The sequence below is a fragment of the Centruroides vittatus genome, unplaced genomic scaffold (assembly GCF_030686945.1).
Source record: "Centruroides vittatus isolate TY-2023 unplaced genomic scaffold, ASM3068694v2 contig_854, whole genome shotgun sequence".
In the NCBI taxonomy this organism is placed as follows: Eukaryota; Metazoa; Arthropoda; class Arachnida; order Scorpiones; family Buthidae; genus Centruroides; species Centruroides vittatus.
Genome location: NW_027122558.1, coordinates 958,400 through 979,457, shown reverse-complemented (window position 1 = coordinate 979,457; position 21,058 = coordinate 958,400). Strand labels below are relative to the sequence as shown.

At 33.0% G+C, this 21,058-nt stretch overlaps 1 protein-coding gene across 5 annotated transcripts in view; it reads left to right on the top strand.

Moving 5' to 3' along the window:
* Pxn (Peroxidasin) overlaps positions 1–20,256 on the top strand; it is a 107,196-nt gene extending 86,940 nt beyond the window's left edge. For 3 of the 5 annotated variants that reach the window (XM_067279060.1, XM_067279061.1, XM_067279063.1), the window contains 5 exons: positions 8,261–8,378; positions 8,702–8,913; positions 14,746–15,008; positions 15,079–15,198; positions 19,417–20,256. In XM_067279060.1, coding sequence (XP_067135161.1) covers positions 8,261–8,378; positions 8,702–8,913; positions 14,746–15,008; positions 15,079–15,198; positions 19,417–19,509 — 806 coding nt within the window. In that variant the 3' untranslated portion in view covers positions 19,510–20,256. Of the gene's footprint in view, positions 1–8,260; positions 8,379–8,458; positions 8,543–8,701; positions 8,914–14,745; positions 15,009–15,078; positions 15,199–19,416 lie in introns of those variants that run through there. The other 2 variants (XR_010881900.1, XM_067279062.1) reach the window with 2 other exon arrangements.
* The last annotated feature ends 802 nt before the right edge of the window (positions 20,257–21,058 follow it).

Sequence of the window (21,058 nt, the reverse complement as noted above, 5' to 3'; positions counted from 1 at the left end):
GAATATATATTTTAGTTAAGCTTAATATTAATAAGTTCTATAAATCAAAACAAAGAATTTTAATTGTAAAAATAAATTCTTTTAATAATTTGTTTTTTCCATTGGAATTTCGAACAACTGGCACTTTGGAATAATAACTGTTGAAGAGAAGTATACAATTTCTTGATTTAAACAATGTAAGTCCTAAGATCAGTAAACATTCCCAGTTGGGAAGAGATATTGACATTGATCCTTCAGCCCAAGTTGGTCTCTAGAATTACCCCTGGAAACAGGTGCGAGAACAGTTTGGGAAGTGAGGATGAGGGACTGAGACCGAGAGTAGTTGGGTTGCAGAATTGAGAGAGCAAATTTTATAACAACCCGTGTCCTTCGGACGTGACACGAGACATGTTCTTGATCAGTTTCTATCCAACTTGTATGCCTTCTCAGATAAATCTCTTGCTGCTGATACCATACTCCTTGTTGCTCTCAACTTCTCTTTTCTTCATTGAACTGTGTATGCTTGTGCCTATCTTTAACAAGAACCACTACTCTTCTCTACTTGGTAGATCCAGAAATTTCCATCTCTTTCTGGTGGACTTTTGTAAAACTCGGAAATAAATCCAGGATTGTGTATGATTCTCTCTCAATAAATGGTTTAATCGAACAACACACCTTTCTTCATACCACATGCAACCATGTTCTGTTCATGCCATTCTGGCTTCTTCTCTCTCCAATGTAATTTCCATTTTTTTAATGAACCTTTTGATATTGAACTGTGACAAGAGTCTCACAAGCCTCGTATATTTCTGAAATTGTGCATATAATATTTACTTTGAACCTTCTTTGAACAATTACCTTCTGTTAACCAAATATAAGCAATATTTTCTTTGATTTTATTTTTTTGCCATATGAGTACTAATGAATATAATAAATTGAGAGTTGAATTATCAGGCCCACAGTGGGACAGCTGATGGTGACAGTGGCATAGCAAGGGGGGTGCAAGGGAGCCTATCATGCACTGGGTGACACTCGCAGAGGGGTGGCCTCGTAATTAGACCTCCAAGACAAACTATATGTTTCTGGAGGGGAAGGGGGGCTCCAATAAAGTGTTGTGCCCCAGGTGCCAGTTATGTTAGCTACGCCAGCGGTCCCCAACCCCCGGGCCACGGAGCAGTACCGGTCCATGGATCAAATGGTACCGGGCCGCCCAAGGAACATTAAATTATTTTCATTTTATTTGCTGTGGTGTATTTCTTTCAGGTTTGTGCAACTTTCAATGGACGAGAGGTTAACCAGGAGCCGAGAGACGTCACCTAAAACCACACCAATACCGCGCACGTACAAAATCCCCCTCTCAGCGGGCCGCGGTAAAATTATGAAACGTCGACCGGTCCGCGGCGATAAAAAGGTTGGGGACTGCTGCGCTGCACTATGCCACTGGATGGTGACGACATCCAATTGAGATTATCTGAAAAATTTTCTGAGAATCCCAACTTGGTTTCTCAGAACTTGGACATATCAGAGAAAAAGGCATGCACTTTAGCTGCCTTCCTATTGCCATATATACGACATTTTTCAAAAAATCATTAATCTCTATTCTTATTTCACACTTACTATTAATCATATTGTTCATATGTTCCAGTCATATCCATGCAGCAATTATTATCAAATCGGTCTACAATTAACAATATACAATTTTTTATATTATTATAATTTTACAACTGAATCTGAAATTTTTTGATCATTTTATACATGTGCAATATGCTTCTAAGCATTGTGATGAGAACAAGCATTATTTTATTTGAGAAACAAACAGTTTCTTAAATCTAAATCTTATTTAAATTTAAAGTTGATTTGTGATTAATTTGTTATCAGTTTTTTCATTTAACATTTTCAAGTTATTTGCAATATTTCAACATCTTTTCATTTATGATTTCATTTTGTAGACTTTATTGATCCATAAAGCATCTGTTTCAGATTTTCTTTGAACTTTGGAGAAGCAAATTTTTAGACCCATCAAAGTGCCCACCAGTGGCCAAGTGGATAAAACCACTGAAGGCTGGTAGTTGGTTGAGGATTTATGCCCTGCCAATGAGCTGGCTATGTGGAGTTTTCCAGGTTTTCTTCACATCAGTAATGCTTAAATAGGGACCAGTTTCCCATAAAAGACCTCCTGGGAAGCATTCCCCCTTGGCAAATTGCCCATGTGTTGCATTGCATTAATCAAATTAAACCAATTAGAGACATTAAATGTATGTCTTTTAGCATATTCTTATTTAATGCGTATACATGCAAGACTGGCTTGATGGGTGAAGCAAAGAGGAGATACCTTGAACAGCAAAATGAGAGGAGTGGCCAAAACTATTCAAAAAAAAAAAGAACCTAAAAATAATAATCCAAATACAGTAAAGTCCATAAATGAACATTTGTATAACTATTTAAAGTCATTTATATAGTGCCATTGCTATAAGTGCTTACTGTCAACCATTCTGAAAATGGGTGGCAATAGTTAGTTTCATCTCAAGCACAAGCCTTCATCAAGTTGTCATTGTATATATGAAGAGCAGCTAGGAATATAACTTATTATTCATTTCTAGAATTATAAAAATCTTTTGATATATTTGTATTGTTCCTTTTCTTTCTCTAGGTACATTACTTTGATAAGATATTTTCAAAAAATTACAAATAACTATATAGTTTTACTATTGAACCAACTTATATGGGTGTTGGAGGCTTGGGCCCATCCAATAATTAGAACCATTTGCATGATAGTGTATACTTCATTTGGGGCCTTTTTATGCTCTCTTTTGAGTGGAAAAGGGCCTTAAACCACAAAAAAAAAAAAAAAAAGTGTATACTTCATCAATATTGTCCAGTCATTTGTTGTATTGAATTTTTGTAACTTGATATTATACAATAGTCATTACTGAACTTAGACCAGACCACAGTTAACATGCCATCCAATCGATAGGTTTAAAAAAAATAGCTTTGACTTAGTGTATAGTCTTGGAACTAAGAAAATAAATGGTAATCTCTTTTGGGCAGATTTTGTCTTCATTTTTATTAAACAATAATTCTCCATCAGACGAAAATTTACAGGTCAACTAACCCATACCACTGGTGCTCATACACCCCCAAACTATGACACTGGCAGGAAACTTCACTGAGTGGTTTAACGATGCTGGATCATTAGCTTCATTGTCAGATCGAATGACACGTTTGCTTTTGTCTGTTGCTGATAATTCAAATTTTGATTCATTAGACCGCAGAATTTCATTCCACTTTTGTTGAGACCAGGAAAGATGCTCTTTGGCCCACTGTACCTGTTTCTTCTTTTGATGTGCTGTTAGCAAAGATTTTTTACATGCTGCATAGAATCGGAAATGCATTTCTTGCAGTCTCCTGCGTGTTGTCGAAACAGATACGTTCTTTCTAGTTGTATCATTTCATATTGTAGTTATATCCAATGTTGTGGCACAGTGGTTGTTTTTTATGATTTTTTCAAACTCCTATCATCAACTTTTGAAGTTTTTCGCTGATGTTCAGCAGCTTTGTTAGGTATAACATGGTTGTGGTTAGTGTAATGAACAATAATCTGGTGCACTGTTGTCTCGCTTAGCATTAGCTCTTTACTAATAGCTCTTTCAGACATGCCACGACTGTGTTTAGCAATAATAACATTCCTTAAATCTTCTGAAACATCTTTTCCTTTGGAAATTGTAGACAAAATGCAAAGTAAATGTAAATAAAACTAAAAAAACACCTTATATCATTCACAGGATCACTACAGGCTAAAGTGAGGCTAAAATAATCAGTTGTTTCAGAAATACTGCAATTGTAACATTATTTAAATGAAGATTATCAGCTGGTCTGTGTTCATTGATGGGAGTGACGCAGTGGTCTATGTTTTTTGATGCCTGTGACTCAAGTTTGACTGGCTCAATTTTGTTAAACTTGCAAGATATCAAGTTGGTATTTAGCAAAAATAAAAATTAATTATGGTATATTTGTTTTAAATTATGTAAAACATTCATGCAATGAATCAGTTATTTTTTTTAAACTTATCTATTGAAAGGCATGTTAACTGCAGCCTGGTCTAAGTTCAGTGGTGAGTACTGTACATTCACTGACACTACATCTGATATATAAATCTAAATGTTTCTATATTTTACTTTCAAATTTTTACAACTGTATAAAATAACTGCTTTAGTAAATCATTCAGTTAATTACATAAACATTTTGGTGCTTTACAAGATAGTATTAAACTGGAAAAAAACTAATATTTTTGGTCATATTTAATGATCTTCATCAGGTTTGATATTTGAAAATTGAACATTTACAAATACAGTGGTGCCTTGTATAACGTACGCCTCGAATAACAGACGCTGCGTTTGGCCGTTACGTGACTCGAAAAACGGACTGGCTGCGAACAACGGACTTTCCGGCATAATTGGTGACTGCTCCATGGGTGCGTTCTTTAATAGCGGTCGCTCTGCGTCTCCGCTACTACGAGAGTGCGCTGCTGTTTGTAGTAATTTAGGAACGACAGTGAAAGAAAGAAAGATGGCGGCGCCCACACTATCGATAGTATCGTGATGGAGGAATCTATAATTCTAAAATATGAGCTTTTAAAGGCAAAAGAAGGGTCCCAATTATAAAATTTAACCATAAAATGGATTATTTGTTGAAAGAGCATTCAAAATAGCCTCGAAAAAAAATTCGTAAAGACACTTACATCACCGCGTGCGCTAACTCGCGCTTTTACAATTTCTAAATTTTCATTCATAAAACCACATAATGGACCCGGAAATGAAACTATCTGAGCCATAGAGGATGCCATGTTGCTTTCCACCGTAAACTACTGCTACAAGCGGCCGTTTTTGTCGTTCAAGGGCATGCACTCCCACCGGAATTTAGGAACGCGTTTCCGCAGGAATTTTTAAACGGATGTCGCTCGCGCAGAGTTACGCGGAGGAATAAAAGAACGCACCCCATGTTTATTTTTTTTATGATACAGTACGGTTATTTTATGCTGCGGAACGAATTAGATGTTTGAACATGTATTTCTATGGGAAAATGCGTTTCGTATAATGGACGTTTCACTTAACGGATGTGCACCTGGAACGGATTAAGTATGTTATATGAGGCACCACTGTACTAATAGAAATAGAATAAAAAATTTGTTAAACCTTGTTTTGTGTTTAAATTCTTTCTTCCACAAAAACCTTGACAATCCAGTGTTAGGTGTTTATACAACTGCTAACGTTTTCAACCCCGTCGGAGTCTTCATCAGGCACAAGGTTTTTGTGGAAGAAAGAATTATCAATCATCCAGTTTACAGTAAGAAGTATAGTTGTGTTTAAATGTTATGTCTTACTTTTTGATAGTCTGGAAATTACCTAATGAACGTTACATAAACCAAAAATGAGGGTCGGTCAATGACAGGCCTGGACTTTTAAACGGGCCAAAAAAAAAGTACAAACGAAAATTGTTAACGTATAAAAAGCCCAAAATAATTACTATACTATACATAAAAAGGAAAAAAATTCTATTTATTGTGTAGTAAAACGCACGTGGTGAAAAAGAGTCCGACAAGGGGATAGGAGAAAATTAAATTTATTTTATTTTTCACCCGCGTTTGTTAATTTATACAGGATTATCGTTTGTATTCCGACACTCCTTGGACATAAATTTTTGACACTCGGGCAGAATCGTTATTCTAAGATCTCGCGACAAAAGAATTGAGGTACACGACGCGTTACAAAAGGAACGCAAAAAAAGAAACTTAGTAACTAATTACTTAAAACTACTTATACTAGAGAGGGAAAGAGAAGGTGTAGATCAGGGGTGGCCAGACTTTTTAGAACTTGAGCCATATATTGAAAACAGAATTCGTTGAAGAGCCGCATATACATATATACATATTTTTCCACAGCTAAAGACAAATTTGGTCAGTTTTTATATAGTAAAATAAACAGTACTAACACAATTTTGAAAAAATCACATTTATTAATTAACTTGCATGAAAATAAAAAAAATCACATTGATACATAAAGCTTTAAAAGATTGCACCACTATTAAAAATAATAACAATAAATCGACTGACTAACGCAAAAAAAAAAAAATACAAAACGAAATCATTTAATATTTAGTCTTTACTAGTTGAAGGATGAATTTGTAAATTGGAAACTGAGTTTGGATAATTTGGTGTGTAATTTGTAACGGCACTTTTGAGCAATTCATTTAAATGGGAATTGGTAAGCTGCGAACGAAATTTCAATTTAATAAATTTCATATTAGAATATAAAGATTCAACTTCATACATTGACCCAAATAATGATAACAGTCGACATGCTGCATTTTTTAAATGACCATAATTATAATTATTTTTTCTATTAATGTTTTTACGTATTATGTTATTTAATAAATATTACATTTATTTTTTAATAAATAATGTATAACGCTACCATATTTTGACTTTTTTATTTCAAACAATATATTATTTATTTTATATTATCCAGGAATCATACATAAAAAATAATAAACGCAAAATTAAAAAAAATAAAAACAAATTTGGTATAAATTTAAGTATCTTACAGTGAGCCACAAGTATACTAGAAAAGAGCCTTCCTTCCTTGTGTGTTTCCTTCGATAAACTTCCAGAAGGGCTTTTGTATTAGACTACTAGAGTTCCTCTCTAGATTCTGTTACGTTCGGCTTGCTGCCTCCTTCGCTCTCCCGTTGGTGCGAAATTCTTGGAGACCTCACCAAACACGTTCTTACAGCTCGATGTCTCAGCCAAAAGTGTCCAGTCTATCACCCTTTTAGCCCCTCCAGGCTATCCGTTTCTTTTGTCTTATAACCAGTTCGTCGCCACCCGCTGAGAGAAGTTTCCAGAAGAAGGGGGACAAGGAAACAAAGGGTAGAGGAATAAAGGGAAAAGGGAAAAATATATATACAAATAAAATATACGGCATAAGACCACAATTGTTCTACGATTGACTATGTACAATACAAAATAAGTTAGAAAAAATTTAAATATAAAAGGATACTTTACCCAATCAAAAACAAATATATACAAAACTTTTCCAACATTTGGGAAACTTAAAATTAACTTAGAATTATCTTAACTATATCCACAAGAACCGACAAGAAAATATGAAACTGAACTATGTACAGGAATTTCACAAAATATTTATACAATTAATTCACCTAACCATGACCAAGAAGAAACTTCTAATCTGCCATTCAAATCGAAAGTCTTTTTCCTTAACCTTGCTTGATTCTTAGCTTCATCTTGCTCATTTGTAGTTCATCTCTCTTGTAGTGTTGGGATGGTGATGCTACATTGATATAACCACTTGATTCTATTTACATAATTAACTATTTACATACATTTATGTGGCTCTAGTAATCTTTCCGTGTCATGTCATCACCCTCACATAATATTTTAAAAATTTTTGGTAACAATTTGGGGTGGGAGATCATTCTTTTAACTTTCCTTTGGAAGTCTACCCTGAGATGTCATTTCCAGGTTGATGACGTATTTGATTTGCCTTTGGCAGTCATTGCAGTGAGGCGAGTTTCATTTTTTTTTTTTGTTTTAGAATTTTGTCTGGGTTTGATGCAGCAGTCTATCCTTAACTAAATAAAATGCTCCAAAATAAGTAAGAAAACAAACTAAAAATAATCCCCAAACAAAATAAAATGGGTCAGAATCAACTCCTTATAATTTGTGTTTGATTTTGCTATTATGTGTAAATGTTCAAGCATCTGACTTTGTAAAGGTCATTATATATGATCATAAACATTAGTTTTTTCCAGTTTAATAAACCTTTTTGCATTTGAAGATGGTTTATGTTTTCTGTATCTTTATATTGTGAAATACAGTATATCGTCTGCTTTTTCAATCCAAATTGCTGAGTTTGAATTTTGAATAAATGAAAACTTGTAACTGTAAATTAAATTCAAAAGTTGTTACAATGAAAACCAGATTAAACAAAATTTGGTAAAACAATATACAAAAATTCTATTTTTGGGAACAATCAATTTATATTATATATTAATTTCAAATGCAGTTTATCTATAACATGGGAAATGAGAAGACATTTGAATATAAGTGTTGATATTGTTCCTAAAGCATTAAAATTAGATTAAACTACTTTAAAATATGTAAATATGGAATGTAGATTTTGCATTTTAACAGTTACATGTTGGATAAGTTTTAAAAAAACAATAAAATTGACTGAATTTTTTTAATGGGGGTTTTTTTTACCAGGAAATATCGACTTGTGGGTCGGTGGAGTGAGTGAGGATCCCGTCGACGGCGCTAAGTTTGGCCCGACGTTTCGCTGTCTGATAGTCGACCAATTCAAAAGACTAAGAGAAGGCGACAGGTAAGACGGCATTAAATAAACTTAACACGAAGTATCAGCCAACGAGTGTTTTTACACTAATTCATCGTATGCTATCGTAGGGTATGGAAATGACACTCGAGTGCAGGCAGATGGGAAAAAATTTTGTAATGGAAAGGACTAAATTTTGAAAACACATATGCCAAGTTAGTGCTTTATAAGTAATAAAAATAACAGCGTTGTCAGTGTTGGTAGCTTATTTAAACAAATAATTAACTAAGAGACACTTAAACAGTTTCATTTGGCCAATCTCTGTAAATATCATTCTTTGCAAACCATTATGGTATTTTAATTATTCTTTGCAGATTCTGGTACGAGAATCCGGGGATATTTACGACAGAACAATTGGTCCAAATTAAACAGAGTTCGTTAGGAAGAGTAATGTGCGATAACGGAGATAACATTACGCAGGTTACACGAGACGTTTTTATCATTCCTCGGCGTCAAAGTCCCGAAACCGTAGCATGCTCTGCACTTCCAAAAATTAACTTAAATATTTGGAAAGAATGTTGTAATGGTAAATGTATTTTATATTTAATATATCAGGAATGACTAGAATATAAAGATACAATGAATTAATATGTTCTTTTTTATAGCATGATACAAATTGACACAGTTTATGATATTTGGCAAATATATTTAATAATGCATTACATGTATATAATTCGTCTCTGTAATCCAAAAGGTTTTTGGTAGACGATTCTGTGAGACCGTCTACCAAAAAAACCTTTTGGATTACAGAGACGAATTATATACATAGTAACATACAGCAGTCCAGATACAGAGAATGCATTACATGATTAAAGAGAATGTATGTGCCATAGAGAAAAGCTGTAATGAATTGACTACGTCCTTTTTTTTTGTACTAGGTTTTGTAACTTAGATATCTTAAGACTAGAAAGTAACGAAACTTAAAAAAATATCAATGATTTGTCATAAAATTGATAATCTTTCTGACAGCAAGTCATCAGGCATAATATCAGATATATCTAATATGTAAGATACTGTCCTTTTGATACTAAATTTTTACAGATTGGATTTTTATTGCATTTGATAAACTATTTTTTTTTTTTTAATTATAGCACTCTACATAAAAAGTAATTTTTTTATTCTACAAAATTGTATTATTGAAGAGAAAATAAGTCATTTAAATTTTCAACTAAAATAGATTTAAGAGGAAAAACAGAAAACAATACTATATTATTATAATTATTTATATAATCATTCTTTATCTGCTAAGTTTAATTTTAACATTACAGTCTTTTTAAGTAAATATAACTAACAGTGTAATGTATGTAATATTTATCATCTTCAGACAACATTGGTTATTAACGTTTTACTTTATATCAAATGAAGCGTATTTCTGTAAAGCTGCTTTATATATGAATTATCTGGCCAAGAATTACAAGGTTGGAATTGATTATACTAGTTGTACTTTATCAGGCATGCAGCAGAATCTTTGATAAATTACAAACTTCCAACAAACTATGTTCTAATAACAGTATTTGGCATCTGCAATGGGTTATATAATGTTTCGTACAGTACAGTAGACCCCCCTATAACACGGAACTTATCTACCGTGTTATAGGGGGGTCTACCGTATTCAAATTTTCTTGGTCACGCGACATTCAGAATTTGAAATATTTCAATTGGTAAATACAATATATGCAGAAAATATGTCATTATTTTATGATATAAGTATCATTATATTCTGATAATCCTAAATATAAACTGTAAAATTTTTATATCTTTTGGATAAACTTTTATTACTTTAAATAAACATAGCATTTTATCAAATATTTGTTTTATGTAAGAATTTCAAATGTTGCTTTTCTGAAATACATAAGTAAAATGTCTGTAGTCTGAAAAGGGAATATGTCATGAAAAATCTCAGAATCAATTTTTTTTAATAATTCTAAACATATATTTGAAGATTAGAAATGGTACTCAACTATAAAATCAGTGGCATCTACAAGCAAGTTCTTTGCTAGATGTATACAATAGACTCTTGATAACTCAAATTTTTTTATATTCCATCCACTTTGCACTAACAAAACTAAAATAATGTAATTTTTGTAACTCAATCAGATTATAAATATCACAATATGAATAACGTAGATTTAACTATACAGTTGAACAGGTCTATCTTGAATCTCGCAGGAATGAGAAAAAAATTTGAGATAGGTTTCGAAATATATAGGTTCTTATACGGTAAGCAGTAATAGGTTTGAATGGAGTTACTGTATATGCAATTGTATTTTATTAATACAATAGCAAGTACAGTTCATACCTGTATTAGGCATAAATAAAATTAAATAAAACATTTTTAACATACACCAACAGAAATAATTTGTCAATAGTTTTCAATGCCCCGCTTTCTTTAACCAATAAGACTCGAGCAAAACTCGAAGCCAATTGGAGAAAAGCAGTATGCAATTATGTATTATATTGCAAGAGACTTTCTAAACTGTAATTTATGCTATCAAAATGTAGTCACTGAGCTTTGAATTTGTAATTGACACTTCAGTCCACAATTTGAGATATAGAGGCTTTGAGAAAAAAACCTGTATTTGAGATAAACATGGAAAATACATTGAATTTAGGCTGAAAACACAAGGAAAAGAATAAATTTCCAGATAGATTTTATCTCAAACATGTAATACAGTCGAACCCATCTATTATTTTATAGATGCATACACACACAAAATAACAAAACATTGATGTTCTTAGTCAAAAAAGTGATACAAAAGTTTGTTGTTGTTGATTCATTTGTTGCTAAACAATGTTTTTGATAGGGTTAACCATCTCAAAAACACTTTGTTTGCTGAATGATGTAGAAAGCCCTTTAAAACCTTTAGAGCTTTTCTAGCTTCCCTACATGTAGGGAGAGCATATTATTTGCTCTTGACAGGATTTATTTCTTTCTCATCTTCATTGCTTGGTTTTTTACTTTGGCAATAATGTTGTCTCCAGATAATGACGTAGCTGTCTCTGGGCATTTGTCAACGTCGATAAATCTTTTAATGACACTTTTTCATCACTCGTTGCTTTAATGAGATTGGCTCAGTCTTCTTCAATGTAGTTGGCAGAGTCTGATGGAAATCTTGATTTATTCAATGTCAAATTTTTGACCAAAACTTGCTTTTGGAAAGAAATTTGCAATGGCACTTTCTGAAATTTCATTCCAAACTGCCACTTGCATTTCATCTAGCAGGTTTACTCCAAACCTACATATCCATCTTTGATAATATGCAACATTTTTGTATAACAAGCTCTGTATTTTAATTTAAAGTTTTGAATAATTTGTTGATCTGAAAGTTATATTAGATAATAAAAATCGAACTGTTACAGATTTCAGAGTGTGAATTGTCATATGTGCACTGTAGTTGTTAATTAGACCAGGGGTCACCAAACCTTTCTCACAGCAGGTCAGATAACTGAGAGAATGACAAGTGTGGACCACATAACCATTTTGTTCAATACGGCACACCGAATACATAAAAAATAAAGACGACCGACATATTTATTTACTAATATGCAAACACGATTGTTGCAGCGGGCTCATAATCGCTTTTCTTAGAAACTTCATTGCGGGTACTGATACTTATACAAAAAGTGTTCCGATATCCAAAGTTGCAAAAAGTTGCCAAATTTTTTACTTCACTAATTTATCTGAAAATTATATTACTGTCAGATACAAAAATCAGATAAGTAAATATGCCAAAATTGGTCCAAACTTATTTTAATTTTTTTATCTACAATATATGATATTTTCATATAAATAATTATATTTTAGGTCATTTGTGGCACAGTGCAGTGGCGGGCAGAATAAACTGACCTCGTGGGCCGTACTTTGGTCACCCCTGGTTTAGACTATTTTCAACTTTCTGTACTTAAAAATTTTGTTGTGGAAGCTGTAACATCAGTATTGTAAATATGATAAGAAAACTAAGCTAGTTGTATTTTATTTTTCTAATTTCATATCTTTATTTGTAATGCTTTGATCACCAACAATTTCTATTTAATGTTGTTAAAATATATGAACTTTGTACTTGGATTTGTGTAGTTTTAGGTTGAGTATACAGTAGGAGTGCTTGGAACAAAAAAAAACCCTAATGGAATTTCATAAACTACAAAAACTATATGAATTTAGCATGATTAATTTGGTTTCAAATGTTTTCATCTACTTGATTATTTTAATTTCATACAATACTAATCTTCAGCTTTGTGATAATATTGTCCATTTCCTTGAAAATGCAAAAAAGCACACAAAATTAGGAAATGGTCTCTGGATCTTACAGAAACACAGAATTCAATGAGTATGAGAACTATGTCAGGACAAAATTTGAGTTAAGGGAGTTTTTGTCTTATCAAGAGAGTACTTTGTACTATTAAATAAAAATAAAGTTAACTATTCTTTAAGAGTGTTTGAAGAGATGGAATTTGTTTAATTAATGGTTAGATTATAGTATTTTCTGATATATATTTATTATTTTAGTACGTTATTCAAATAACTAAGTAAATATATATTTGTAAAATTTAGTTATATATAGTTAATATTTTTCTGAAATTGTATTGCAGATTATGGTTAATTCATTATTCTGTTCTTAGCAACTTTAAGTATATATACTAAAAATTATCATTTATTTATGGAATAGTAATTAATATTATTATTAATATGAATAAAGTATGCAATTTAATAAATCATGATCACAATGTTTGGTTATATTATACCAAGAATTATATCAAAAAGACAGAGGGTGTATTGCTCCACTAATTTGTAACTTTTTAACCATTAGAATAAGAAGGAAATGCCATCTATGCCACCTTATCCTTTAGATCACTCTGATATTCACTTAAAGCGAGACCTATTAATAAATTACTTTCATGTACAGTAGACCCCCCTATAACACGGCTAAAAAATTGCGATTGGGTTCGTATAACACGGTAAAACGTCATCGCCGACTCGTGTCACGACGGGATCGGTCGAATCTGGACAAATAGCCGATGTTGTACAAACCGTCGAGTTTAAACGAGCACCGGACCTACTAAAAAACATTTATTATTCGACGGCCATAAAAATTATATTTTTATTAACGATGTCTCCAAAGTTAGGCAAATTTTTCACAGAAAAATAACTTATCGGGAAACACGCGTCCGCCATTCTACGAGCCGCTCCGCCACGAAAACACACTTAAGCAATGGCGTCGTCGAACGGTGCACACTCGGTAAGTAATCCTGCAATTTTTTGTTTATAGCACAGTGTATATGGATTATTCCCAAAAAATTATACGTGATTTGGAAATGTCGAGTCAAATTAGACTAGAATCGATTAATTTTATGGAAGAAAACCTTTCAAACGGCCGTATTCGCTTAACTGCACACGTGTCGAGCCGTGATCGGCTCGCGTATTTAAGTGACTCGTACAACACGGAACATATCTACCGTGTTATGGGGAGGGTCTACTGTACTATTTTTCATTATAGCATAACTACGTAAAAGTTTTGTTATGTTGTGAAAGTGTCAAAAGAATCACTTTTTAAGTTTTGTAGACATCCTGATAAATACAATGACTTTTCAGTCTTTTTTCCCCTACAGAAAGAGGGGATAAGATATATCCCTTATTTGTAGGAAAAACTTGTGCTCTCTACACCTTTTATATATTTCAGAATCTTTGCATATTATCAAAAATCTAATAAAACTAACAAAAGTATTGTAAAACAGCATACAGAGATTCTTACTGTAAAATGAAATCAAGTTCTGAGGTTGTAAATGACTATATTGTATTCATAATCATAATGTAATAATTTTAATGAAATTAAAATCACTTTCAGTTGAAAGTAGTGGATAGAACATCAAGTATATGAGGGAGTTGTACTAGAAAATAAATAATAATACCAATAATGATTATTACATATCTCAGTTTGAGAACCACTGATGCATATAAAATAATTGTAACTGTGTTAAATTTATTCAATGTGTCTGTACATGTAATGCTATTTTTAATATTGAGGATGCAGTTTATATCAAAGATGTAATTTTTGTATGATTATCAAATTTACGCTCAGAATCTATATAGAAAACGTGTATTGAGAACAGGAACTAATAATTTTATAATAGTAGAAGTTTTTAAAAGCTTTAATATGTAAAATTGTAAAGAAAGTACTTGAATCATTTTCATATTTATAACATTCAAATGTCATTAAAAATATATTATTCATAATTTTGTAATTGTCCTTCCTTCAGTATAGATTTTTCATTCTAATATAACAATAACTGTAATTCAAAATTTACAAAATTTTGAAATGTTTTTTTATGGAATTTCAGCTTTTTCCTTTTATTTTTTCAGAATGTGGAAATGCGCCAGTACTTAATACAATTGCACACCTTCAGTATCGCACCAAGCGCTCTGCAGAATTCAGTTATCCAAAAGATAATCCTTTGGCATCGTTGGACTCCAAAGAATATAATTTTACAAATTTAACCAAGTCTTATCATAATATCGAACAGCGTATGAGAGAAAAAGATTTCGATATAACCGAGCAAAGGATAGAAGGAATAGAGGAATTAGTTGGAAAATTAGAGAAAACTATTAATAAATTAACAAAAAAGGTCATTTATTTTTATTTTATTTATAAGAATTTTAAAATATTTTAATATTTTATATATCTCTTTTATATAGTTAAGAAGATTAGAAATCGATTGCAAGACGAGAAGAAATTATTGCGTCGATTCCGAAGGCAAAAAGAGACATCACGGAGATAAATGGCAAACAGACAGATGCACTTATTGCGAATGCCAGGTATGTTGTTTGATCCTATATTTATAATATAAAGAAAAAAAAGAAATGGCTATTTGCTTCTATTGTATATTTTAATATATCAATAAGTTTAAATGTAAATACGGTAGAGAGTCGTTTATCCGAACGCCTTCCGGTCGGACCGTGTCGTGCCGAATCGAACTTTTTTGATACTAGATTTACTTCTAAAGTATAATTTTCATGTTTTTATATTCTTCAATATATTTATTTTGTTTGTACAAAATAAAGAAATAATTTTTAACGATACGATAGCCTCGATTATTATTATAAAAATTTTCGTTAGGCTTAAAAGCGACACGCAACAAAGAAAAATTTCAACATCGGACACGTTAATATATTTTTTTGTACATAATCGGTTATCCAAACAACACCAGTTCCCAATTGATTGGGATAAACGACTCTCTACCGTAAATCTATCTTACATAGAGAAACACGACTGAAACTACATCAAAAGTGAGCAGATACATATATCAGCTTTTCATCTAATGTGCCTTGCAAATATTAGTTTTTGATGTTTGAAAATTCAAAGATTTATAGCATATAATTATAAACTGTGATGGAAGGTATGTTTGCGTATCATGTAGTGTTGTTTGTTGAAGCATTGCATTGTTGATTAATGCTGACAAAATATGTCAGCATTAATTAACAAACTGATTTTTTGGGTTACTTATGTATAATTTTTACCAAATAAAACAAAACAACATATAAAAGATATAAATAACAACTTTTTAACAATCCGGCAAATGTTTAATTCATTTAAAAAAAATCAGTCGAAAACATTTTTTAACTAATTAAACATTTGCTGGATTATCTATCTATCTCCTTCTCAGCACTATTTAGATCAATTAATAAATAAACCCACCTGATTTATATTCGCTGAGCTTATTGTTTTATTCCGAACATTTTCGGCCTACCATAATAGGCCATCTTCAGGCTTTACACTTCTTGTTCGAAATGGTAACATTCCAATTTATTTGAATTTGCACTTTAAATTAATGGATTAACATACTCTCAAAACACATTGCAAGTTAACGAAAGACAAAAACATAAAGTAAAAAAGTAAAAATAAATAATAAAATACAATAACCGAATAATAACAAAAAAATTTTACATCCAAATTAATTAAGTGTGAATACTAATTCCTATGAACTCCAGCCCATATTTTTATGGATTATCAAAACCCATACTCTTTTCAATTTTGTACTTCCAAGCCGATGGTAATGCATTTGCATCTTTTGAGTTTAAGCATCTGTCCCTCGTTTTACTTTTGTAAATTTCTATTTTTTCCATTTCCATTGTGATGGACGATGAATGTCCCGTTTTAACTATCTTTGCCTCGTTCCGTTTGACTACCGCTCCGTCCGCCTGCGCCATACTCGCCAAAATCGCGCCGTCCAGTTCCTTACTCACACTATATTTATGTTCCTTTACCCGTACTTTGGGGCTTCTTCTTGTCACTCCTATATATTCTTTATCAATTCCTAATTGTTGGTTCTCATACGATATACTGTATACACCCGCTTGTTCCTCCATTCTAATTTTGTCTTTATCATTTCTTAATAGTCTATAAATATTGGGTGCTCATTTGTAAATTATGTTTGTGTTTTTGTATTTTCCCAATTCCTTCACCACCTTCCTCGTTTGCTCGTTGTATGGGAACTTCTTGAAAGTCGTGGTGCCGTTATTCGTTGCAGTTGTATCTTTTTGTTTACCGTAACTCTTGACGAGGCCTTTGATTGTGGACATTTCGTATCCCAAATTCTTCGCTACCTTTTGGATTCTATTAATTTCTTTGTTCCGGTCTAGTACGTCGGTGCAGTATAAGAAGGCCCTTTTGACGAGCGCCTTAAATGCAGATAGCTTATACTTAAACGGGTCTTTCGAACATGCCGGTATATATAAAGGAGCGTGCGTCGGTTTCAAATATACTGTCGTTTGTATGTTTCCTAGCTTAAATTCCACGTCAATATCCAAGAAATGGATGTTTCTTCGGCTTTTTTGTTCTAATTTTAGTTTCAAACCACGTTCGTCGTCGTCGATTGCAGTTAAGAAATCGTTAATGCGTCGGTCGTCTTTCCAAATTATTAATACATCATCAACGTATCGTTTGTATATAACGATGCTATCTGCGAAATCTTCGACGACGTTCTTTTCCAATTTTCTTATTACTAGTTCACGTAGGAGTCCAGACATAGGACTTCCCACGGGGACTCCTTTCTTTTGTTTATATATTACTCCATTAAATTTAAAATCCGTTGTTAATCCGTTAATTTAAAGTACAAATTCAAATAAATTAGAATGTTACCATTTCGAACAAAAAGTGTAAAGCTCGAAGATGGCCTATTATAGTAGGCCGAAAACGTTTAGAATAAAACAATAAGCTCAGCGAGTACAAATCAGGTGCGTTTGTTTATTAATTGATTTGCTGGATTGTTAAAAAGGTGTTATTTATATCTTTTATAGTTAATATATGCCTACTGGAGCTAAATAATTTAAAAATAAAATAATTTTTGTATTTGCATATTTAATAAAATATTTATATAAATGATTGAAATGTCATGCTAACCTCCATATTTCTATCATTTATATAAATATGCAAATACAAAAATGATTTTATTTCATTATTAGGTAAACATTACGTAAATAACAAAAGAAAAGAAAACTGTGAATTTGAAACTAGAACTTTAGCTTGTTGGCACCTTTTAAAAACCACGATGCTATGCAGCACTCTCGAATATACCTTCCATCACAGCTTATAACTATATGCTAAAAATCTTGACAATTCAAACGTCAAAAACTAATATTCTCAAGGCACAAAAAGCTCACATACATATTCACTCATTTTTGACGTAGTTTTACCATTCCCAAGCCGATCAAAATTGATGGTAGCCAATTGTTTTTTCTCCTTGTTACACATGAAAATTTATATCAAGGGTTACCGAAAGTACTACCAACCTCGACACCTTTACAATTCTGGCAAAGTAAACTTTAATTTAACAAACTAAATGTTTTCAGTCACGTTAAACAGTCATCATGGGGTTAATAGAACACTCGAATAACAATTTTAAATATGATGGAATATAACTCCGAGTTATACGTAAGTTCATCACACACGCATAGAATTATTGTTCATCGGGATTCTCTCTACTTTTTCGGGTCTTAGGACCTTATAGAACTTCTAACACACTCGGAAATGTTAAAATTTATTATCGAGTACATCGTATTGGTTTCCATTCTTGTCTCGTCTTATAGTAGTTCGTGGAGCACGAGCTTCTAGGCTATATCGCCCCTTGGTAAAGTGTGACGTAATTGTCACGTAATAGTAGTCGTACGCGTTTACGACGGTAGTAACGCGAGGAATAATGCCTTCCGGGAGATCTTTTAAGGTTACCCGGCTCCTATTCGGGGGTCACAGACGTGGAGAAAACCCGGAAAACTCCCAGTGGCCATCCCGTCTCGGCCGGGCGCCGACCCACGACCGAACTCCCATCGTTCGGAGAACGGAACCGAACACCGGTGGGCTCGTTTCCATTCTTACATCATCAATTTTACTTTTCTGTCGAATAATCATTAAATTGCACAGCGTATTCACTAGTCATTTTCAATTCTCGGAAATAAAGTAGGAGGTTCGGTCGAAAAGAACCTCCTAACATTCTTTTCTAAAATTTTTCAAACCACGTCCATTGAAATGTTCCAGTAAATGACGTCAAATAAGAACTGGCTACATTTTCTTTCAGGATGATAATCGGAGTAAAATTAATAACCAAAAATTTTCACTTTCCATAGTTGAAAAATACAAATTTCTTAGGATTGAATTTATTTTAATGGGAAAAGACCGAAAGAGCAGATTAATTTTAGTTTAACAGATTTTTATTCTATAAAATAAAATAATGAATATAAAAACGTTTTAGTTCCAGAATTTTCAAATAATAAGTGAAGGTAGTTAAGAAAGTGGAAAACTAGAATAGAATCATTGACTCATTACACTGGTAAAAGTTGAAATAATCCGACATTTGCGGGATTCAGTCTCCGGGAAGGTAACTTCTCGCACTTTTGATTCTGCCGGGGCGGAAAACATTCTCGGTTAGTGCGCGGTAGCCAAAATAAATACTGTTACGTTTATTTTTCGTTATTTAATAGGAATTGGCTTAGAACAGTTTACGGATGTTTACCCGAATTACAACGAAATTTATTTTTCAGGAAACGCAAGTTCTTTGCAGAGTTCGAGCCTGTCCGCCGGCGGAATGTAAAAACCCGAGGGTGCCGGAAGGGCAGTGTTGTCCCGTCTGCTGACGGACGAAATTACGTTTTTAATTCCGCATTTTATACCGTTGGCATAGAATTCCACAAAGAGCATTTCCGTTCTCACGGACGAAACAAATTAGTTACGAACAATGCGGGGCCGAGATTCGAGACGGAGCGGCCAAGTTAGAAAACCCAATAGTCCGTGCGTGGTACAGACCATTTTGCAGTCCGCGTACATTGTATAAAAAACTTGTGAATAATTTGTGCCATACGTTTATCTCATCGACACTGCCATTTGCACAGGAAAAGGTTCGATTTCCACAAAGATAAATTTGAGGAACCAGAGCTTTTGCAATACTTAAACGTATCCGATTCGAATACTTCTTACCGTCTTTGAAAATATGCCGTAGATTTTTTATACGTAAAGGTTTTACTTTAGTCGCGCTCGAGAGAGAATGTATCGTCGACGAAAATAATCTCCCGACCGACGTTTAAATTGATAAATAACGACAGAGGACTCGTTTGTACATTAAACCTATTTATTTGCCAATCAGTTACTAGCTTATTAACAAATTCGTTTTACCCACGTTTCGGCGATTTGAAGGAATTTTTTTATAAACGACTTTCGGAGCGTCCGATAAAATGTATTGTAGCATTGTTTGCAATAAAATACTTTTATGGAGAGTTGTTGGCATTGAATATTCGATGATAACCATTGTAATTTGTATTCGAATAAAAGACGACTTTTTATAACCTATCATTTCTCGAAAATAAACTGTTTTTAGTATCGCATAATGTTCGTTTGACTAATTAAAAATGAATTACTTTTAATTGTGATCACAATTTCTAAATTCTCGTTCATTAAACCACATAATGGACCCGGAAACGAAACTATCTGAGCCACGGAGGACGCCGTGTTGCTTTCCACCGTAAACTACTGCTACGAGCGGCCGTTTTTGCCGTTCGACGGCGCGCGCACCCGCGGAATTTAGAAACGCGTTCCGCAGGAATTTTTAAACGGATGTCGCTCGCGCGGTACGCGAGGAATAAAAGAACGCACCCCGTGTTCATTTTTTTAATGATACGGTACGGTTATTTTATGCTGCGGAACGAATTAGATGTTTTAATATGTATTTCTATGGGAAAATGCGTTTCGTATAACGGACGTGCACCTGGAACGGATTAAGTACGTTATATGAGGCACCACTGTATATGTAAATTCTATAGGCACTTCGCATCACTCGCTAAAAAATTGAATAATTAAATAATTTATATCGGATTAAAATCGTCTGTTTATTTACAATACTATTCGCAAATGCTTAAATAATCATAAAATTAGACTATTTTATAAAATAATCACAACAAAAAATGAAGTTTAAGCCGATCGTCTACTCGCCACGCTAGACGTCGCGAACGCCATTATCGACCGTCTACAATTGCCAGATGGCGGCGTTCGGCCGTCGCCGTTCACGTTTTAGGCTTAATACGACGACCGCGACCTCTCCAATAACGAATAACATCTGCATTAAATCCGACCCTCCGAGGTATGACACACGATATCCCTTTAGCTCTCCACTTCGTCGATCTTTAACCACAA